The following is a 22,126-nucleotide window of genomic DNA, read 5'->3' on the forward strand; positions in this document are numbered from 1 at the left end:
CTTGGCCTGCTTGCAATTGTGAAGAACGCATTTGTTAAGAATGTGTTTTAAGAATGGAGTTAGAACCGGAGTTTGAACTGGATTTGGACTACGCTAAAATCTCGAATAAAACTATTTCCCCAAACACTGCAACTCAGGACCATCATGTGGCCTCTCCTCACCTCTGCCTTGAGAACACCAGGACCAATGCCTACTACTTCTCTGTCCAAGAACATCATGACTGCCCCCAAGACTACCCCTCAAGCTGAGCAGGGAACTGAGGGGCGTGCGCATCAGGACCAGATTTTGCTGGGTCAGTTCCATTGGACATTAGTGTGCACTCCACATTCTTACACCCACCCGCACTGCTCCCCACACTCTCACACCCACCCGCACTGCTCTCATGAGACCAGGACATTTATCATTTTCACAAATTAATGTTTTCCTGCAAATGTGTCTTTCTCTTCTTTCTTCTTACAGGGTACTTTCCCCCCACTGTGTACTATTTCTGTAATGTGTCCCTCCATTGGTTGCACACCCTGCCAGCAGTAACCTACACAGTGTGCCTCACATGGCTGCCTCGGATGGTTCCTCCATGGGCAGGGTGTGCTTCATTTGGATCTTTCCATGCAGGGTATAGCATACTCCTACACACGTGTCAGTTTTCCCGTGAATGCATTTGGCCCTTGTATGGCTCATCTCCCACTGTGTAACCTTCGTAGTGCGCCCAACATGGCTGCCTTATCTGGTAAACTTGTGGATGGGATGAAAAATACATGGACCTGATGGTTTTATTGGAACCCTACTCTGAACCTAAGGACTCTGCAATCTCCCCGTTTTGTGTTCTTTTCTAGGGGTGGACTAATCCACCCTGGGTAATCCTACGCAGTGCGCCTAAGATGGCTGCCACACCTGGTACCTTGTGAGGGTGGAATATACAACCCCTGGAGGTTATTACCCAAAATGCTTACACCAACCCTGCATTATGCTTTCTGTCTTTATTGTCTGTGTGGTTTATCTTTTGATGTAATACTTAAATCTTCTATATTATGTGCATTGTTTGAGTTCTAGTTGGCGCCGCGGATGGCTGCCTCGGTGCTGCTCTGCCAAGCAGCCTTTGTGTTTAGTCTAACGTGTATAATATGTCTAATATGTTGAGTCTATTGTACAGTTGCAATGTGCAGTATCAACTCATACGTGTAATGTGTGTAATGTATGCTATGCTTCCCCCTTCGTATGCTATGTACTCCCCCTTCATGTTGCTGCTTGGCGATGCATTGTACCACAAAGAATTCCTAATGTATGTGAGTACACCTGGCCAATAAAGCTGATTCTGATGATTCTGATTCTGATTCTTATATCACTTTATACTTTGTTTTGTTTTAATATTTCGCATCAGTGCATCCAAGAAATTTTGGATGCAATAGTAGATTCTTTCTAATTATTTTAAGGACATAATAAAAGTTAATTTTTACAAAAAAACTCATGTGCACCGGAAACCGATCCTTTTCTCTCTTCTCTCTCTTTTGTCTACAGTAATGATATGATCTGTGGTAGCACCCCCTATCTATATATTCATATAATAGAAAAATTAATAACAGGGGTTCCTTTCAATCATATATTTTGTAACTTTAAATAAAATCAAGTTCATGTGCAACAAATTCCCCTTTTCCCTTTTCCTTTAATGCGAAGTCCTGTAAATGCACAGTACTGATGAAGCAGGTGCCATTACAGAGGAGGCATTGCCCACCAGTCCCAGAGTCAGCGTAGCATGTGTGTAATGATGCCCAAAAGCTGACAGGGAGTGAGGGAGACAGAGAGATGCAGCTCCAGAACGGGAACATTCACTCTAAATGGCGCCCAGGGGCTGGGGGAGGGGCTACAGGTCAGAGCCTTATCCCCTTGCTGGACTTCACCACCGGGTACTGTGGGCCATAAAAAAATGGTTATATATATAACCGACCTGTGCCCCTGCCCTGGTGGTCTAGTGTGGTCCCTGTACCAACAGTGTCCACATGAGCGCACGCGGCCCACCTCCTAATGGCCATGCTGGATCGCGATTTTTGGCAGGTCCCACCTGGGGGACCCTCTTACCTCCTCCCTTGATGCGGCCACGCGATCCTGGAGAGCTGCGGCAAGTGTGTGTGCCCTAGGTGAAGAACCGGAGCCTCAGCTGTAAGTACCCGGCAACCAGGGACGCAAGAGTATACAGCGCCGCCGGGGGAGGTGATGGAGCTGCAGCAGGAGATGTCAGAATGACATCTAGCACTAAGAGTGCCTCTGCTGTTCTATCTTCTTTTAAAAAAGCTCTTTTCAGGGCTGCTGGAGCAGCCCTGCCTGTTAGTGTCCTGCCTGCAGGGCAACAACTTACAAACTGAGCTCCTGTGCACGGAGTCAGGGTTATAGACGAGGCGGCGCTGAGCATCTTGGGAACAGTCAAAGCTTTTAGCCTGTTGGTGCCTCGAATCAAGATCCTACTCTACTCCCTGATGTTATTAGCTGTGGAATCCTAGTGTACCCCACTGCAGAAGCAGTGTTACACTTTTGTAAATCATTCTTTGCAAACTATTTTTTATGGCTCATAGCAGCTATTTCTATGTTGTGGCTGACATATGTTAAGTGATACTGTTTTTATTTCTGTGTTGCTATTATCAAGACTAGATACACAATAAGAGATACATTTCATAAACGGTTATCTGGTTAACAGACTGAGGAACTGTTTCCATTAATATAAGATACTTCTAGTTTGTGGATATGGTTAATATTGTATCATATCTAGTTCATGCATACAACAAACGGTTTATTTTGCCACATGGCTGCACAATTCTACTGGCCAATATAGGATTTTCCTCTCTATTTTCTGAGCTGGATAAGAGGGGGGTGTCAGTATTTCTCTTATCGGTTGCCCTGACACATAGTTACCAATCAAAAGCAGAAGTGAAGTTACGCACCCCTATTCTGACCACTTCTGTTTTTCCATTGGCTGATGCTAATAAGGATCTCTCACCCTGCATTCGATGCCCAGCAGATGTGGTGCAGCGGAATCCCCAAAACACCCCAGTAGCCATGCCTGACTTTTTACTGATGGGTGCCAATATATTGTCATATATCTGTTGACAAATTTAGAGACTATTTCACTCTAATTAACTTGTATTACCTACTCACCTGTGTGTCTTTTAAAATACATGTTATTTGTGCTTAGGATTGTTTGTCTATAGTTCGCTTTTTAAAAAAAAAAAACCATAATACTCCTTTCAGACAGAGAAAATAACCCGGTAATAGAAATTAAGGTCTTCTTAGACCTGGTTTCTAGGGAATTTGATGAGATCCAAACCAGCTCCCGAAAGAAATGTCTCACCAAGAATCTCAAATATAGAGAGAGACAAGTCTTAAAAGAAATTAAATCTTGGACTGATATTGTCATCAAACCCTCGGAATAAGGGGGCAGTATCGTAATTTGGCCATCACGCTGTATGAGGCGGAAGCTCGTAGACAACTTTTGGATACCTCTTGTTATTTAAAACTACCACTCAATCCAACAGCAAAGTTTCATAAACATTGAAGAAGCATTAGCCATTGGAGCTATCACACAACAAGAGGCCAAATATCTTGAAGTATCTAATCCCAAAGTGCCCACATTTTACTTATTACCTAAGATACACAAGAATATCAATAAACCACCTGGCAGACCTATTGTCTCAGGTAATGGTGGACTCCTGGAAACTCCCAGCAAATTCCTGGACTTACATCTCAGAGACCATGTTATGACACTACCCTCTTATCTGAAAGACACTTCAGATCTCCTATGGAAAATACATGACATATGTCTAGATGAGAACTGCATCTCGGTCACTCTCGATGTAGAAGCCCTGTACAGTAGCATCTCACATCAACAAGGGGTGCAAGCCACTAAATTCTTCCTGGATATGGAAGAAAATAATTTATTTAATGACTTCCTCTGTGAGATGTTGAGTTTCGTTCTGAATAAGAATTATTTTACGTTTGGTGACCAATTTTTCCAACAAATCCGGGGAACAGCTATGGGAGCAGCTTGTGCTCCCACATATGCCAACTTGTTCCTCGGATGGTGGGAGCAAACGATTGTCTTCAATGATATCAATCAGCCATATACACAACACATCATCAATTGGCTGAGATAAATTGATGATATTTTTGTGATCTGGGATGGCGATGAAAAACTTTTATTGGACTTCATAAACATCCTCAATGTCAATAATCTCAACATTTTCCTTACTCATACAATAAGCGAAGACAAAATATCCTTTCTGGATTTGAACATTTACAAAACAATCAGTGGAACTCTGGCTACAGAGCTCTTTCGAAAGGATACAGCCACTAATAGCATTCTGTACCAGACTAGCTCACATTTCCCGCCAACTATCGAAAGTATCCCCAAACGGGAATTCCTTCGTCTTAGACGGAATTGTACAGAGGATAATGTGTATAAACAGAAGAGCAGAGAACTCATGACAAGACTGCAGGCTCGGAGATACAGTAAATGTTCCCTAAAAAGAGCCCTACACTCTGTCTTGAAAATTAATAGGGAATCCCTGATTTTCCAAGACAAACCTCAAGAGGAAAAAGCTGATGCTAAGATTCGGTTTGTAGGCACCTTCTGTCCAGAATGGCGCCTATTAAAAAACACCATCCAAAAACATTTACCTGTCTTACATTTAGATCCAGAGTTATCCCCCCTACTGGATTACACCCTACAAATCAGTTGGAGGAGATCAAAGAACATCAAAGACATGCTTGTTCAGAGCCATTTCTTACGTGACTCTACTAAATCAAAACTCCCAAAGGGATCTTTTCCTTGTGGGCAATGCAAAGCTTGCCCACAGATCCTAATAACTGACAATGTCAAGGATAGACTCGGAAGAGATATCTCCATCCGGCACTTCTTTAACTGTGACACACAAGGAATAATCTATTGTCTAAGTTGCAGTTGCAATCAACGGTATGTGGGCATGACAACCAGAAAGTTTAAAACCAGAATTCTGGAACACATGGGTTCCATTAGAAATGCAGCATCGGATCTTCTGAAGGGCAAAAAACTAACATCGGTAGCCAGACACTACCATGCTGTACATCAAGGTTCACCCTGTGAGATGCGCGCCTTTGGGCTTGATAGAGTAAACTTAGGCATACGCGGGGGTGACCTCAGCAAAGATATCATCAAGAAAGGAAGCGAGTGGACCTTCAAGTTAGGAGGCCTCAAACCATCAGGCTTGAATGAATATATTAACTATAGCGTGTTCCTTTAAATTACATTATTCATGATTCTGCAATAACCATATCAGCATATTTTTTCTATCTTGGGATGTGTACACACCCCTATTATAGCGTGTTCCTTTAAATTACATTATTCACGATTCAGCAATAACCACATCAGCACATTTTTCCTATCTTGGGATGTATATACACACCTAGTCTACATTCTATATGAAAAAACTCCTCTCCCCCCCTCCTATATCCACTTTCCCTTTTATTTGCACATTCACTCTTCCTTGTTCACTCATCATGTCACTTATTCCTAATCCACTCATTATGTCACTTATCCTCTATTTATATTTTATTTTTTATTCTGGTAATAGCACCAATCAATTACATCCCTTTCAGCAGTATTTACATTCACCTTACCATCTCCACTTACACCTTTCAGCACTATCCTAATGTATTTTAATTGTAATCACAATTTTAGCACTTTCACTGGCCCTTGAATTATTTTAGAAATTATTAATAAGCCACATTTTATCAGTATTATAAGTATAGTTATAGTATAGGATCAATACTAAATCAGTACTTCAGTTAAATGGTTGTATTCTGTTATAATAATAACCTTTTGGTGCCAGTGTTCCTTCTCTTAATCTCAATTTTGCACGCTGCAATTTATGCATCTCCATCTCTTTCTTAGATATATGTCATGCCGTTGAAATCAAATTATGTCATGTTATACTTTAAAATTCCTAAGGTGCTTTTTCTCCTCTTTTTTCTTCTTCTGTTTGAATGCATGACAAGACACATACATAGAGAGATGTATATGTCAGTATATATAGATGTGTCCAGTTTACATTGCATCCTCACATTTAACATGCTGTCATTCAATTATTTTATTTTTATTTTAATAGACACTTAATCGTTTTGTCTGTTTGTTCTTTTATGTTGATTCTCGTGCAATGGGCCCCGGAACGCAAGTTAAATAAGGATTGAACGTAATTGATTCAGAAAAGCGGTTACATCTGTGCAACAATCCGAATACGTATGACACCCCCCCCCTTTTGATTGGACACTTGCCAGCCCGCACCAAGATAAAGCCCGCACGAGCTAATTACGGAACAGGAAGTGACCAAGCCCGGTGAACGGGCGAAACACGTCTTCCACACATCACTGCCTGGGGTTACAGCCGTCTCCTGACAGCCTGAGCTCTGTGCAGCCTCGTCTTATCCAGCCCAGCGTCCGGCCGGCATCCTCCGTCCGTAATGCACCTCCACGACGTGGTACCTGACATCACTTTCCACCTCTGACACGGACTCAGAAAGACTTGTCACATTTAGCCCTGCGGTCACACTGCATCCCGCAACCGCAGCACGCTGCAGCGACGAGTACCTGACACCGCGTCCCATCTTTGATACGGACTCAGAAGGACCTTTCATTTAGCCCTGCGGCTATACTGCATCCCGCAACCGCGGCGCGCCTCAGCGACGGGCCATTTGGACTCAGTCACGGACATCTTTTGTGTACACCGTATCTTGTGCAAAACCAGCGGCCGATGGCTTCCTCCATCCTCGCGCTCAAGTAGCACGGCATATGAATCCTATATTTGGACTCGGGTAACCTCACATATTATCCCATTATCATATATCTTGATGTTTATTACAGTTCTATACACTGCTTTATAAAATTGATTTATATCTGGTCTATTATGGCCATTAGTCTCTTGATTCTAAAAGGACTTTTTTCATTGGCAGCAGGTGTATAGAATCTTCATTTTATAATACCCAATATTGTTGAATTATACTGGGATATTGGAGCTCTGGCCTCATATAAACCCAATACATTAATTACATGTTACTGTCTCATTGTTTCCCAGAACTTCTCTCTCTCATTTTCAAAATGTACTTCTTTTGATAACTTGTTCATAGAATCATTATATTCAGAATACTTATTATGGTTATCTAGTCACCTCTTATGCAATTGGAGCCTTGGTGTCACAGAACTATATTAAAGTTACAACTTATCTTCCTCCTGATCATAGAACTGTTGTTACAAATCAGCTACTTTTTAGCCACTTGTTTCAATTATACTCATGACATATTTTGGAGACATAGGATATCAATCCGTTCAGTGTGAACCATATATTTGGATAATCTTCTCTGGTTAAAATTTCATTTTTTCTTTTTGCCACTACTTGGTATTATAAACACCTTGGGTATTTTTGTACCCTGCAGTTTGAAGTTATACATGAATTAAGTCATTTGATTATACCATTTATTTATACTTCATTCACCCAGGTTTCTCTAGCGAATTGCTGGAATTTACCATAGGTTGCTATTGAGAGCCTTTTGGTATAAATTAATCTCTTCCACGTTTCTCTGCTTTTTTCCTACTTTTATCTATTTTTCAGGACTCTCACCATTGATTCAGGGATATTTATCCCTGTCTAACATTGGCAGCAGATCCCCTATTTTTCTTCTTTCAACTACCATCTATTCTATTCTCTACAACAATTTGTGAACTCTCATCAGTGATTCCAGAGCCCATTAACATTGGTTACTCCTTCTACTTTCATACCACACTGGCGATGCCCGAATCCTTCCGATCTTGGAAGCTAAGCAGTGTTGGGCTGGGTTAGTACTCAAGTGGGAGACTCTTGAGGAATACTCAGTTCAGTAGAAGATTTGGACGGTCATGCTCAGCGTCTAACTGACAGCAGATTCATCTTGCTCATTCCGTCTTTTCTATCTCCTTCTCAATACAAGTAACAAGAAATTGTAGCTGACCAGAATTATTAACATCATTGAGGTGCCACTATTTCCTAAACCTGCATTAGTCCAAGAGCATTCATTTTCAGGTGTTCAGTTGAGATCAATCTGTATTTCAAACCCAGACAGTTCGGAACCATTATTTAGTATTTATACTAGTAATATTTGTTCTGTGTTCCTTTTTCTCTTTTACTTATTTGTATATCCAACTACTATTCCATTTTATTTGATCTTGTTAATAAAAATTATAATTTTAATAGAATATCATTGTTTCTTTTGAGACTTCAAAAATACTTAAGAGTGCACCCACAAAAGAGTCTTCTTTTCTCCATTCCTGTTGCATGTTTTATTACTGACTCAGGGTGCACCACCAAATTTAAGATTGATTAGAAAACATTGGTTTTCCTTCCTCACTCATTACATTTTGGTCATCATACTATCCACTTTATATTTTGTTATTCCCCTGTGCGGTATACTCCTTATACACGGGGCACTGGTGATTGGCTGAGCAGCAGGGTCTCTCTGATTGGCTGAGCGGGCATGGCACTGGCGCTGGCATCTGAGGTCATCATTATGCTGCAGGGGAGATGGAGGGAGACAGCATGGCACATTGGAAGGAGGAGGAGATCAGGGAGCTGCTTTCTGTTAGAGGGGAGGAGGAGATCCGGAAGCAGATCACTGGGACAGTGAAGGACGCCACAGTGTACACCAACATTGCCAAGATACTTACCTCAAAGGGCATTGTGCGGACACAGCAGCAGGTAGTGAATAAAATGAAAGCTCTGCGGAAATATTTCAACAAAGTTCACGACCACAACAGGAGGAAAAGTTGTGCTGCTAGAATGGAGTGGCTTTACTACGATCAGTGCAATGAAGTATTTGGCAATTCTGCACTGGTTAATCCCATTGCTATTTCATCATCCAGTTGTGCATCCTTACGAAGCGCTACCCCTGAGAACAGCCAATCCATCCCACTGACGCCACCAATGTTGTATGATGACATCACTGAGATCAGTAACACCGATCCGATGGCTGCCGTGGGGGACCCAGTCACCAATACTATCGAGGCTGATTCCAGTGGGGGGAAAAAAAAAATGAAATCAAGCGCTCTGTCACTCTAATCAATATGCTGCCAGTAACATAGGGCTACTCACCCCTATTAGATTAAAAAATCAATCAAGAAACAAAGGAACTGGTGTTACAGCGCATAAAGATTAGAACTAAAGAAAAATTTATTAAAACACATAAAACATGTATATAATATACAATTTGTACCACCGGCCGGCCAACGTACTAATTCAATACTGTATTTATAAACAGTCTAGATACAACATCTAACGTGACATAATACTCTGTGTCCACTTGTAATTTTTAGCAACACATGCTGTGATAGTTAAAATGTAACTTTTCTGATGTTTACTGAAGCTTAATAGCACACAGAGTTCTCCCTTGTATAACTATAGAACAGTCACTTTTAGGAAAAAGAAGAACTTTTTCTTCACAATAAATGAGAGCTTAGGAGCTGTTTAGCTGTCCCATTTAGATAGCCAGATATCCGTTGGTAAAGTGAAACTGTGCTTCCTATAAAAGCATGTCTGGCCAGACAATTAAACAATAACGATCTCACCACTCCTGCTTGTGGACTCTTTCACCAAGAGTGTCCTCCCCGGCTGCTGGTGCTTTAACCTTTATCATGCAGTCATCTCTGGGGGATCATAAATAGAGGTGAAGAATTCGTGGAGCGTTATAGCTGGCTAGCGAGATCTCCGGATACAGTGGTGCAAACGGCAATGAAATGAGTAGATCTACAGGGCTGACACGGGTTCTGTCTGAAAGGTGTCGACCCGGGAATTTTCCGGGTTAAGGGGGTCATTCCGCGCAGGAGCTGTGCTGGCCGGGAGTTACTCCTCAAATACAAAGGCATCGCCTCTGTGCGATGCTTTTGTATTTGTGCGGGGGGGGGGGGGGGGGGGCCGGCACTGACATGCGGGGCGGACTAGCCCTGTGCTGGGTGTCCCCCCGCATGTCTGAGTTAACGATCGTAGCTGTGCTATACTTAGCACAGCTACGATCAACTCGGAATGACCCCCTAAATGTGCTGTGTGAAAGGGAGTAAGGGACTGTAACCCGGGTTTTTCCCAGTATCACAAAACCGGGGAAAATTATGGTTTTTGAGATTTTTCTGTCTGAAAATGGTATTAGTGATCTCTTGTGTATTCTAAGAATCCTTTTTATTTTATTATAGTTATTAAAAGTTAAGGTTTACTTCTAGGAGTTATTCTGTGACGCATACTCTATCCGTGCAATTGCAGCCAGGTATTCTAAGAGTTGCTTCCAACTTCTGTTCCAGTTCTGCGCCGTTCTCTTACAGTTTTCTACTTGCATATTTAACCCAGATGATCAACAGACACACGATCGATATGGACAAAAGGTCAACACTGGAAAAGGTCGACAAGTTCAAAAGGTCGACAGGTTCATGTGGTTGACAAGAAAATGGTCAACACAAAGGTCGACACGTGTTTTGGGTAGTTTTTTTTTTAAATGATTTTTACTTTTTCCTTCCTTGACTATTTTTGACTATCCATGTCACAAATAATAGCCCTTAGTAACCTTGTGGCGAGCGAAGCAAAGCAAGACACCATGCACAAAGCGTGGTAAGCGAAGCGAGCCAGCGAGGGGACACATTTCAACAATTAGTGGTCCCTGATGCTAAAACTATCCACACTAATCCCAAAACTGCAAAACAAAATGTGTGGACCATTTTGTGTTGTTATATTAAACTTTTGACACTGTCAACATTTTGTACCTGTTGCCCTTTTCCTGTGTTGACCTTTCATATGTCGACCTTTTGTCAATGTTGACCTAGTGCCTGTCGACCATATGGGGTCGACCTAATGACTGTAGACCTAATGCATGTAGATGTTCTATAGCACACACAAAAATAACAGCACGGTAACCTCACATTTAGCATCATTTCTGGTGCTAATACAGAGAGATAACAGCACTTTTTTTTACACTTTATATCACGTTTACCACAATGTGTGCTTTATTTTCACTTTGTGCCCACAATGGGGGTCATTCCGAGTTGTTCGTTCGCAAGCTGCTTTTAGCAGCTTTGCACACGCTAAGCCGCCGCCCACTGGGAGTGAATCTTAGCTTATCAAAATTGCGAACGAAAGATTAGCAGAATTGCGAATAGACACTTCTTAGCAGTTTCTGAGTAGCTCCAGACATACTCGGCATCTGCGATCAGTTCAGTCAGTTTCGTTCCTGGTTTGACGTCACAAACACACCCAGCGTTCGCCCAGACACTCCTCCGTTTCTCCAGCCACCCCCGCGTTTTTCCCAGAAACGGTAGCGTTTTTACACACACTCCCATAAAACGGCCAGTTTCCGCCCAGAAACACCCACTTCCTGTCAATCACATTACGATCACCAGAACGAAGAAAAAACCTCGTAATGCCGTGAGTAAAATACCTAACTGCATAGCAAATTTACTTGGCGCAGTCGCACTACGGACATTGCGCATGCGCATTAGCGACTAATCGCTCCTTTGCGAGAAAAAAATAACGAGCGAACAACTCGGAATGATCCCCAATGTGTGCTTTATTTTCACTTTGTACCCACAATGTGTGCTTTATTTTCACTTTGTGCTCCCTTCACTTTTGCAAAATACCTTTTGGGATTTCTAACGGCATTGCTCAAAATGACAAATACGCACTAAAACCAGATGAACTAATTAGACGTTAGCTTTCATTGCTTGTCTTATGGTAGACAGATAAAGCTTATTGCTGATTCGATGCTATGGTTTTAGTGAAGATGTGTGCATGTGAGCAATGTTAGTAAGTGACCTGGTTTTATAAGTTTACATGCTGTATTGTAAGATAGCATGAAGCGTTACATTCTAGTCGGCATGGTGTCATAACTTCTCAGAATAATAACCCACTCGCTCTGTAATTAATATTTCCCTATAATAAATACAACACAGATATCTGTAAGAAATAATATTTTATTGTTTTCAGTCAAGTCACAGAAAAGTCACGGATACTTAAAGTATAAAAGCTATAAAACTATCATTATAAATTAAAATAAATGTTGAAGTGCAGAGGTGGCAGAGTGCTAATGACGCGGTATGGCAGACATCTTGTAGGATCGGGGAAAGTGTCCAGCGCTGCTTGTTTCAGGGGTTAAGTCCAAGTCCTCGGGAGACACCGGTGTGGTCAGGGTGAACTTCTGAAGGAGAATCGTGAGAAAGAGAAACAGCTCCATGCGGGCCAGACCTTCTCCTGGGCACTGCCGCCTCCCTAAAAAGGATGGTATCAATACAGTAAGCGCATTCACAGCAAAAGGTTTTGTAGGGTTTTTTCTTAAATAAAAACTACTTGTGGCCGGTAAGCACATAGGGCCTGAGTCATGTTTGTAAGTAAAGCAAGTAAGCAAGTAATTGGGGAAAAAAACATGTTGCACTGCAGGTGCAGCTGCAGTTGAGAGATTTAGATTTGGGTGGTGGGTGTTCAAACTGAAATCTAAATTGTAGTGTAGAAATAAAGCTGTTTAACATTTGTAGAATCTTGGCGAGGTCCCTAGGGGACCCTAGCACTGTCCCAGAGCCAACAGCACATGCACAGATATCCGCGAAAATGGCGTGGTGGCTATTTTCCCATTGATTTTCCTAGTGGGCATGTGCGAAAAAATTGGAAAATGGTACCATACCATTTTCCCAGTGATTTCTGCAGCACTACTGCTGCACCGCGGGACAGAGTGGCGCCATTGGCCAGAACAAGATGGAAAACAGTATTGTTGGTAAACTTGTCATTGAGGTAATGTTGGACAATTAGTCCAGAGTCTGATTAAGTGCATGATACACATAACAAGCACAAAAGACACCGCACCTGCAGAGAAAGGCAGCACAGCCAGTCCCTTCTTTAGCGCCCCCTGATCATCCAAGAACCGTTCTGGGGAGAACATCTCCGGCTGGGGAAAGTATTTAGGATCCTTCAGTACAGTCGTCAGCAAGGGGAGCACATCCATGTCCTGATATGTAATGGGAAGGGAAGGATATTACAACATCTGCTTATATGAGAGATACATATTAATCTTACGCATATATTACTAAAACTCATTCTAACATTTTTCTATAGTTGTGATTTCATGTTTTAAAGTCTACCCGTTACCTGCACAGAATGGAGGCAGGTACAATATTCATGAGAAAAACTAGAAATATCACTGAGGCACGAGGTACCAGTTTCCTAAGTGCATTACTATTCTAGATAAGATCAGTGCAGTGTGATAAAACCATAATGTAAAAAATTATATCATAGTTGTCAGCTCTGGGAGTAGGCAGGCAGGTCAGCAATGGGGGAACGGGGCAAATGTGCGGCTTTGTGGAGTGTGACGGCCTACTGAGTCACCACGTGGAGAGAGTCATCCTATTTTTGGGAGTCTCACAGACCTTAGTGGAGAATAGTCATGTATGGATTATACCCTTGCCAGGCACAGAAATACAGAGTATTATTTACCTTGGGTATAACGTAGCCTCGGACTGAGGTCTCCTCTGTTGTGCGGTGGGGCAGCCCAGTGGGGACAATATCACTGAATCTCTGGATCTCATGGATTACAGCTTCAGTATAAGGCATCTTGAATCGGTCTTCTGCTGATGGACACTTATCACCTATTACCTGGTCTATCTCCTTCTGGATCTTCCCTAAACAATGAAGAAACTGGAAGTTACCCTATTTGCGGGAAATAGGTGATTGGACAGAGGTAGAAGATAACCCTGTTTGACAGAAGCATATGTTGTGATGTAGTGTTAATAAGTGGACATGGAAACTAATACAAAATCGGATATTAATAAGGTGGCAATATTTAGAGGAGTGCAACATTTTATTTGTGATATAGTCAACTCATTTCAGTGTTCTGATGAGACCCAGACAGAGTCATCTAAACATATAGGCACACTGGAACCTTCAAGCTGGGACAGGAGGTGGTCACACAATCAGAGCAACAAGGTAGTCAAGCCTGCAGCCAGACAGTAAATGACAGTCAACATTCTGATTGGCGGATGGCCGGAGCTGTCCACCAGTCAGAGTGCTGACAGACATTCACTGTGTGGTAGCATTTGGAGAGACTATGTGGGACCGCAGGATGGACATGTTAGGAGTTTTTTTTTTATTGGTTCCCATGAATGGGTGTGTCGGGGCCCCAGTGCATTGCTTTCAAATGTAACCATATAATATCCAATCCAGTATTATTGTCATTACCTTGAATATCTTGGTATTTGAGTAGAACGAGGCAGCCATATCGGAGTGTGGTGCTGACGGTCTCTGTCCCAGCAGTGAACAAATTTAATGTAGATGACACAAGATTCTCCATGTGGAACTCTGTGTCTGGATTCTCCTTATCCTAGGCAAAGAAGACACATAATATTAGCCACCAAGTCACTGATGCCAGTGCCAGCCATAGAAAGTACTATTAGTGCAGGTGACTCGAAAGGTGGTTTGGAGGAAGAGCGATGGTCTTATAATCAGAGCAACTCTGTACACTACAGTGTGGAATGGGCTGAATGTTGGTCAGAAGGATTGGAAAGGTTTGATAATCAAACCAAATGATCCAGCCCGTCTTTCAGATGCTTTCAGGCTGCGAATGATTATTGTTTATGTCCATCCACTGAACGATAATAGATCAGATTGCTGTTTCATTGGCTGATCTGAACAATAGAATGTAAGCTCTCACGAGTAGCGCCCTCTTCCCTCATGTGCTCACCCTTTTCTTCTTTAATAATTCTCAACTGCCCAAATCACAGTTTTTGGGCCACCTGGAACTTATCTCTGTCATTTACTGGTGTAGTTATGCTTAGTTACCCTGTACTTGTCCAAAATTGATTTCAACTGTAAGTCACTGTTTTGATTATGTGCATATGTACTCTGTAATTGGGCGCTGCGGAACCCTTGTGGCGCCATATAAATAAATGATAATAATAATAATAATAATAATAATAATAATCCTTCAGTGTAGGACCAGCATAAGAATCCCCAACAATACCTGCTTATACATGCACAAGACTGGTAGTGTGAAGCTGTGAACACCAGGGGATATTTATGGGGTGTTTATACAGGTGACAGTGTAGAAATGTGATGCTGCCCAGAGTTGCCAGAGTCTATCTGACATTATTTGTACAGAATCTGGTACAGCACATGGATGCACAGAGTCGCAGTAGTGAGACGCATGGTGTGTGAAATGTATAGGGCATTCCTGGGTGCTGAATGGCTATCCATGCTCATCCTATGGGCCTGTTATAGGAGTGCCTCAGGCTGTCACTGAACTAGCTGCATATTCGCTTACAGTGGAGACTCTGCGTCTAGCATGGCAGTAGTGCAATAATCTATGGTGCACCGGATGCTGGGCATCCCAGTCCTTGCACAGTCAGAGGCATGCCCCCTGACCAATCAGCAGAGCCGGCCCTAACCAATATGATGCCCTAGGCAAGATTTTGGCTGGTGCCCCCTAGCACCACCGCTGGTTCCGCCTCTGACCTTGCACCTCTTTCCCAGCACCATCACCCCTCACCCATAGCGGTCTTTATTTTGGTGTTTGTACCCCCTATATTTTAAATAGGAACAGTTCGCACATTTGCACACAGCCCAAAAAGGGGTGTGTTTTTGCTGACAAGGGGCATTGCCACACAATAGTAACCCCAATTCCAATTACGCCACACAGTACTGCAACTATATTCACATTTGATCATGCGATAGTGTCCATAATTCATATTACATCCCGCAGTAGTATCACTTTACCTTATAAATGTTACTGCTCACAGTAGAGCCCCTTATTCACATTACATCACACTGAATTAGTCCTTATTCACATTACACCACACCCTATTGCTCTTTACTCACATTAGGCGACAGAGTAGTGACCTTTCTATACGCAAGGCCACATAGTAGAGCACCTTATACATATAATGCCACACATTAGTAATGCATTAGTACACATAATTCCACACAGTAATGCCCCTTACACATATGAGACACATTATTTATGTCCTTATAAACATAATGATCCTTACACATTATGACAGCCTTTATTAATGCCCTTTTACACATAATGTCCCGTACACATATGCCGCACATTATTAATACCCTTATACACATAATGACACACATAGTGCCCCCTACACATTTGCTGCACATTATTAGTGCCCCTATACACATGACACACATACAGTAGTACCCTGTTACACATATGCTGCACATTATTAATGCCCTTATATACATAATGACACACATATGTTGCACATTGTTAATGCATTTTTACATGACACACATAATGCTCCTTACACATATTCCGAACACTACTGCAGAACCAACCCACTCACATGCACACAGTCATGCCACTAACACTGTGACCTCTGCCTCTGCTTGGATACAGATGTGTCCTCATAAATCTTGCCTCAATGCTAACGTTGGGCACCTTTTTTCTATTAAAATGAAACTTATTTGCATTGCTATGTGGCTAGGATGCACAAGCAGCTTCTGCTGATTAAAATGATATGCAGCATGCCTATATACTGTGTGAGACACTGGCTGTATCTGCATATGAAATGCTACACACAGAATATAGGCATGCCGCATATCATTTTAATCAGCAGAAGCTGCTGATGCCCCTAGGCATATCAAATGCCCTAGGCAATTGCCTAGTTTGCCTATACCTATGGCCGGCTCTGCCAATCAGGACATAAAGGAGATGGTGACACCAGGTAATGATGTCATGGAGGGGGCAGGGTCACTGGCACCAGTGAGTGCAGCATTGCCCAGAGCATCCAGAGGACACTCCAGGGGGTGGGGGATGGGAGTCTGCAGTGATCCTGGCTGCACGGTACCATTAGGCACCCTGCTAGCCAAATGCAGAGACCATTGGGCAGCAATGGTGCTGCCCACAGAGCCCAGTCGCACACCCCTAGTTACAGCCCTGCATATTATACCCCAATGTTCTCTAATGAAAAGGATAAGGGGTATATTTTCCAATGGTCTTATTGATCTTTTAATCAATGAAAATCTATCTGAATCGATATTGTGTTTCAGGGGCTAAAATACACATTTACCAAATGAATATCAAACATTGTTTGTTAGAAAATGCATGTGTTTAGAACCTGAAAAAAACCCAATATCGATTTCCATCAATTTGTATAGATAAAATCGATGGAAATCGACCATCGGTAAATATGCCCCCAAGACAGCAAACAAAATAACATTTAACATACTGTAAGAACATCTTGCTACTTGCCTGCTGCATCTTAATCAGAAAACAGTCAATAAAGTGCCGGGGAGAGAGGACATCCAGGGTCTTCAAGCTGCTTTTCACCCTCTCCTTGACAAATGATTTAAGATCTGTCAGACAGTGCACACCTTGCTGGTGGGGCCCCGGAACATTGATCAGCAGCCCATGGAAGTAGTAAAAAATCTATAATATCAAGTCAGTATAGCAGATTATTGCTCTGTTTATGGACTGTCATAGAATATTAAGCAACATTTTTGGTGCTTTTTGCCATGTTTAGCACCAGTCTTACTACAATATGTACTATATTTACCCTGCCAGGATAGAGCTAGCTACAATATACAGTCTATAAAATGTTAGCTATAAACTGATTGGTGCCATGGCAGCTTGATACATTATACCCAAAACTGATACTTATCCGTATGACATTTTGGGAGATGTATCACACTTTGTAAATAAAGCAGAGAGAGATAAAGTACCAGCCAATCAGCTCGTATTTGACACTTTCCAGGCTGTGTTTTGCAAAATGACAGTCAGGAGCTGATTTGCAGGTACCAAAGGGGTCTATTCATGAAGCAGTGAAGAGAGCTGCTACATATAATGTTATAGAATGCACTTTATCAATGTTACCTCAACACTGACTGGTTGCCATCGGCAACTTCTCCACTTGGTGACTTCTCCACTTTTATCACTGCTTCATGAATAGACCCCATTATCGCTCTCCACATTATCTCTCTCCAAGCTTAGAAACCCCCTCCCCTCCCGTGTTTCTTATACCCCTTTTCCACTAGCTCAAAAAACACGGGTAAATGCACGGGGGCAAGTGTATGGGGAATCCTACCCGGGTAGCTTTCCAGGTTGAACAATATGCCGGGTTGATGAGTGCAGTGGGAAAGGGGCTCTGATGCGGGTTGCAGCCAAGTAGCACCCATGTCAGGCTCCCGGCTGCGACCCGCATCACTAGTGGAAAAGGAGTTTCATGATCAAAAGTCAATTGCTGTAATATTAAGCAGATTACCTGCCCCCAATGATCTTATATTTTCAGTAACCATTGATCTACATTTTTCATTTTGGAATAGTTGAAATATTATTAAATGAACATATAAACCCTGAAAAGTGTTACCCAACCTATATGCCGAGCTTGCTTATACATTTAATGGATGAACCCTTGGGTAGGGTATTCTGTTGTGTTGATACTCACTAGACCCCATGAAGAGTTCATGAAGCGCAGGGTCCCGTTGATATTTCTCAGCAGAGTCAAAAACCGCTCATCCTTGTACTCATAATGCTTCCCAAACACGATAGAGCAGATAATGTTGGATACAGCACAGCTAAAGAGGAACGTGGGGTCAAACGGCTTCCCTAGACAGACACCAAATAGTAATATCAGTGACACCGGTAACAGCAAGGTGACATAGTGATACAGACAGCCTGGAGCTATGAGACATGGAGCCTGTTCCTCCTACTGCAGGGTAACACAGACACAAGGGATCTACAGTATAGACCTGGGGCCACCCCTCCCACTGCAGGGTGACACAGATAGGAGGGAGCTATGACACATGGGACCTGCCCCTCCTACTGCAGGGTGACATATACAGAAGAGAGCTATGAGATATGGAGTCTGCCCCTCCTACTGCAGGGTGACATGGACAGAAGTGAGCTACGAGACCTGGGCATTGCAGTGTCTACAGTATGAGCTACAAAGTCTTTCTGTACCTTCAGTTTTGCCACATTCCTCTACAAGACACATTGCCTCCTCCTGGATTCTCTCCTCTATGTTTCTCTTCCCCATCCCAAAATTCCTTAGGGTGGTAAGTGCAAAACGACGCATTTGCTTCCAGCGTTCCCCATTGCTGCCAATGATACCTGGGGGAGGGAATGTTCATCAAGTTAAATGTCCTACATGTCACTATCTGATATACCATCCCGTACTGTACATCCATACTATACTATATTATACACTTATAATAAATGCAGTATAGAGCAGGCATGTAAATACTGCACCTATATCTACCAAGAAAAGATCTATCTATCTATCTATCTATCTATCTATCTATCTATCTCTAATCATGACTGGCACTCCACAGAATAAATAACGCCTGGGTGCACATCTCCAGATGTCTGCAGACCCCCTTACAGAAAGATAGTAGACAGCGGAACTCAATGAACTAAACAATGTCACACCACCAGGGTAATGTTTCTGATGTTTTAGATGCTTAATACATTGTTTTTCAAGGATATATATATATATATATATATATATATATATATAAAATGACATCACAGCTCACTCACCATATCCTTTCAGCACGTATTCAGCCAATGGCATTCTCCCTCTCCCACTGAATGCATCTTTCTGGTCTATCAGGGTCTCTTTCAGTAAATCATATCCGCAAAGCACCACTGTTGGCTTAGATCCAATGTATATAGTAAACACTGGTCCATATTTTTCCTGAAACTGCACAGATAACCAGGAGTGAGGGTATAAGTTTATTTAATTTTTCTGTTTTAATAAGTGAATTAAAAATGTGAAGGAACAAGGTTTAAACTACTCTATTTAATCATTTTACAAAAAAATTATAATAGCATTTGTTTTATTTATTTTACAAAACACAGAACCTGGTTGACATGTACTGGAAATTTTAAAGCTACAGGACATATTCTAAATTTTTTTAAAACAAACATATTGTACTATAAGTAGTTTGTTCTTGTTTAACTTTATTGCACCGTGAATTTCAAAAATATATCATTATGATTTAAAAAACTGTCACTATATTGATGTATCTTTTATAACCATTTGAACGATTTAATGCTATTATATCTATATTTCACAGGTGTCAGTGTGAGAGTCTCTATGAAATACACTTAATAGTAATCATATTTCTTTTCTTGAAATGTACATAAATAATGCTTTTGTTGATACAGGTTACAGGGTTAGATTACAGCTAAATATAGATCTCGTTTTTATTAAGATACATTACCCAGAAAATGCGTATTGTAGGGACCAAGCTATATTAAACATATATGTATATAAAATAGAAATTACTACTTTTTAATCATTTTTCCATTACGCACACTGGCATTATAATCTATGAATCCCACACCAAGCAGAAAAGAGTTACATATTAAGAATAATTAAAGCCTTTGTACAAATGGCCATGCTTTGCACATACCTACATTGCATTTCCCAAAGCATCCTGAATTACTAGCATTGGTTTAACCCAAATCTCTTTCTTACCTTTTGGAGTGAGACCAGGAACTTTCCAGGAGTTATATGGTGAATGTTACCTATGAGTGGAAGTGGGGGAGGACCAGGCGGCAGAAGGGATTGCACCTTGGTGGCCTTTTTCAGCCATGCTGTGCAGACCAGACCAAGCAGGACAAGAATAATGACAGCAGTAGGCAGCAACATGTTCTCTCTAAGTTTGGAGACCTGAGACCTGTAATGATGCTGTACACAAGGATTTCCCTTTTATGCACGCTGTGAGCCACCCCCTCAGGTGATCCCAAATGTGTGACCTGTAGGTTGTGTTACCCACTGTCATCATACAGGAAAGTATATTTCCACTATGTGCCAAAGAATGTATTGATTTTGAAATGGACAAACTGAGTGATCATTACATTGTTAGGATGAATTTGCTTAATAGTGATTTCATTGCTAAATATAAACTATATGTTTTTGTGTTCTCATTGGGTTTAGGACGGGATCATCAAAGATGTAGAAACACTGTTTAAATTAGACACAGTTTTCAATATACATTAATGAGTGGATTCAGAATCTCTTTTCAAAAATTGTAAAATATCTTAAATCTTTCTTATTAACATAATATTTACATATGTGTTTAAAATGTTTTGTGAATGAAATTTTTTACCACTGAAAAGGTAAAAATAAAAGTTGGTAGAAAAGATTTTATAGAACATGCCGAGATGTGCCTCCTAACCAGCATAAAAACCTGCTTTTGTGGTTCCTGATTCAGTTATACACCTTACAGACCGCCAGCTTTGACCACGGGTTATTGCACATAAGCGTGCATAATCCGTGTTGCTTTGCGGTCTGAAAGAGCTCAATTGGAATAATACGGGGCGAGCAACCAGCTATTCCAACTCGGGTAGTGAGCAAGGTCGAACACACGTTCAACCCAGCTCGCTGTGCTGTGTGAACGGGAAGCCGAGTCGATGTGACCTGTTTCCTGCTCGCTCTGTGTGGATGGGCGGCACTTGCCGTGTCAACGCTGATGTCACCAACCCGGTAATATGCCGGGTTGGGGACAGCGGTGGAGAGGGGCCTGAGGTGTGTTGCACCCAGGAAGCATCCTTGTCAGGCTCTTGGGAGCGACCCGCCTTAGGCGGTCTGAATGGGGTATTACGGAATAAAGTCTTATGTGGAACAGATCACAGATGTATTACATTAGGACTAGGGGATCCCAAATTCTGGGCTTCTGCTATTGTGTCACCAGCCCAGCATATAGTAGCCTAGTACTGAGAGTGACTATACACTGATTTGTGGCTACCAGCCTAGGCTGTGAGTACTGACCCTGGTATCACTGTTATAGAACAGGACAGAATGCTTTTTAAAAAATGAATATTTCTAAAAAAACATGTTAATCATGATCTGTCACATCACCAGCATGGTCATAGTCTTAGTAGCGTATCATGCTGATGTAAACATTCACCAGTCCGGTAATTATCCACATACTGTATGCTGATTCACACGAAGTTGTGTTACTCAATGTCCGTGTGTAGATACACTATTTTTGGCCCTCATTCCGAGTTGTTAGCTCGCTAGCAGTTTTTAGCAGTTGTGAAAACGTTATGCCGCCTCCCACTGGGAGTGTATTTTAGCTTAGCAGAAGTGCGAACGAAGGGATCGC

General features: G+C 41.9%; 1 protein-coding gene across 1 annotated transcript; it reads right to left on the bottom strand.

The window, feature by feature from the left end:
* Positions 1 to 12,009: 12,009 nt before the first annotated feature.
* LOC134947864 (cytochrome P450 2B1-like) lies at positions 12,010 to 20,686 on the bottom strand. Its single transcript, XM_063935708.1, has 9 exons — positions 20,494 to 20,686; positions 19,551 to 19,713; positions 18,972 to 19,121; positions 18,457 to 18,617; positions 17,265 to 17,441; positions 14,243 to 14,384; positions 13,502 to 13,686; positions 12,875 to 13,016; positions 12,010 to 12,286 (listed from the first exon to the last, which is right to left on the bottom strand). Exons 1-9 carry the CDS (start codon positions 20,665 to 20,667, stop codon positions 12,102 to 12,104), a joined length of 1,479 nt encoding a protein of 492 aa, XP_063791778.1. The 5' UTR covers positions 20,668 to 20,686; the 3' UTR covers positions 12,010 to 12,101.
* Positions 20,687 to 22,126: the final 1,440 nt, after the last annotated feature.

This window comes from Pseudophryne corroboree, chromosome 8, assembly GCF_028390025.1.
Source record: "Pseudophryne corroboree isolate aPseCor3 chromosome 8, aPseCor3.hap2, whole genome shotgun sequence".
Taxonomy (NCBI): Eukaryota; Metazoa; Chordata; class Amphibia; order Anura; family Myobatrachidae; genus Pseudophryne; species Pseudophryne corroboree.

Coding starts and splice junctions, on each gene's coding strand:
- LOC134947864 (XM_063935708.1), bottom strand. CDS start 20,667: ATGTTGCTGCCTACTGCTGTCATTATTCTTGTCCTGCTTGGTCTGGTC. Junction 13,017..13,501: donor GAGGCTACGTTATACCCAAG/GTAAATAATACT, acceptor ATTACATATCAG/GACATGGATGTGCTCCCCTT. Junction 12,287..12,874: donor TGTGCTGCCTTTCTCTGCAG/GTGCGGTGTCTT, acceptor CATCCTTTTTAG/GGAGGCGGCAGTGCCCAGGA.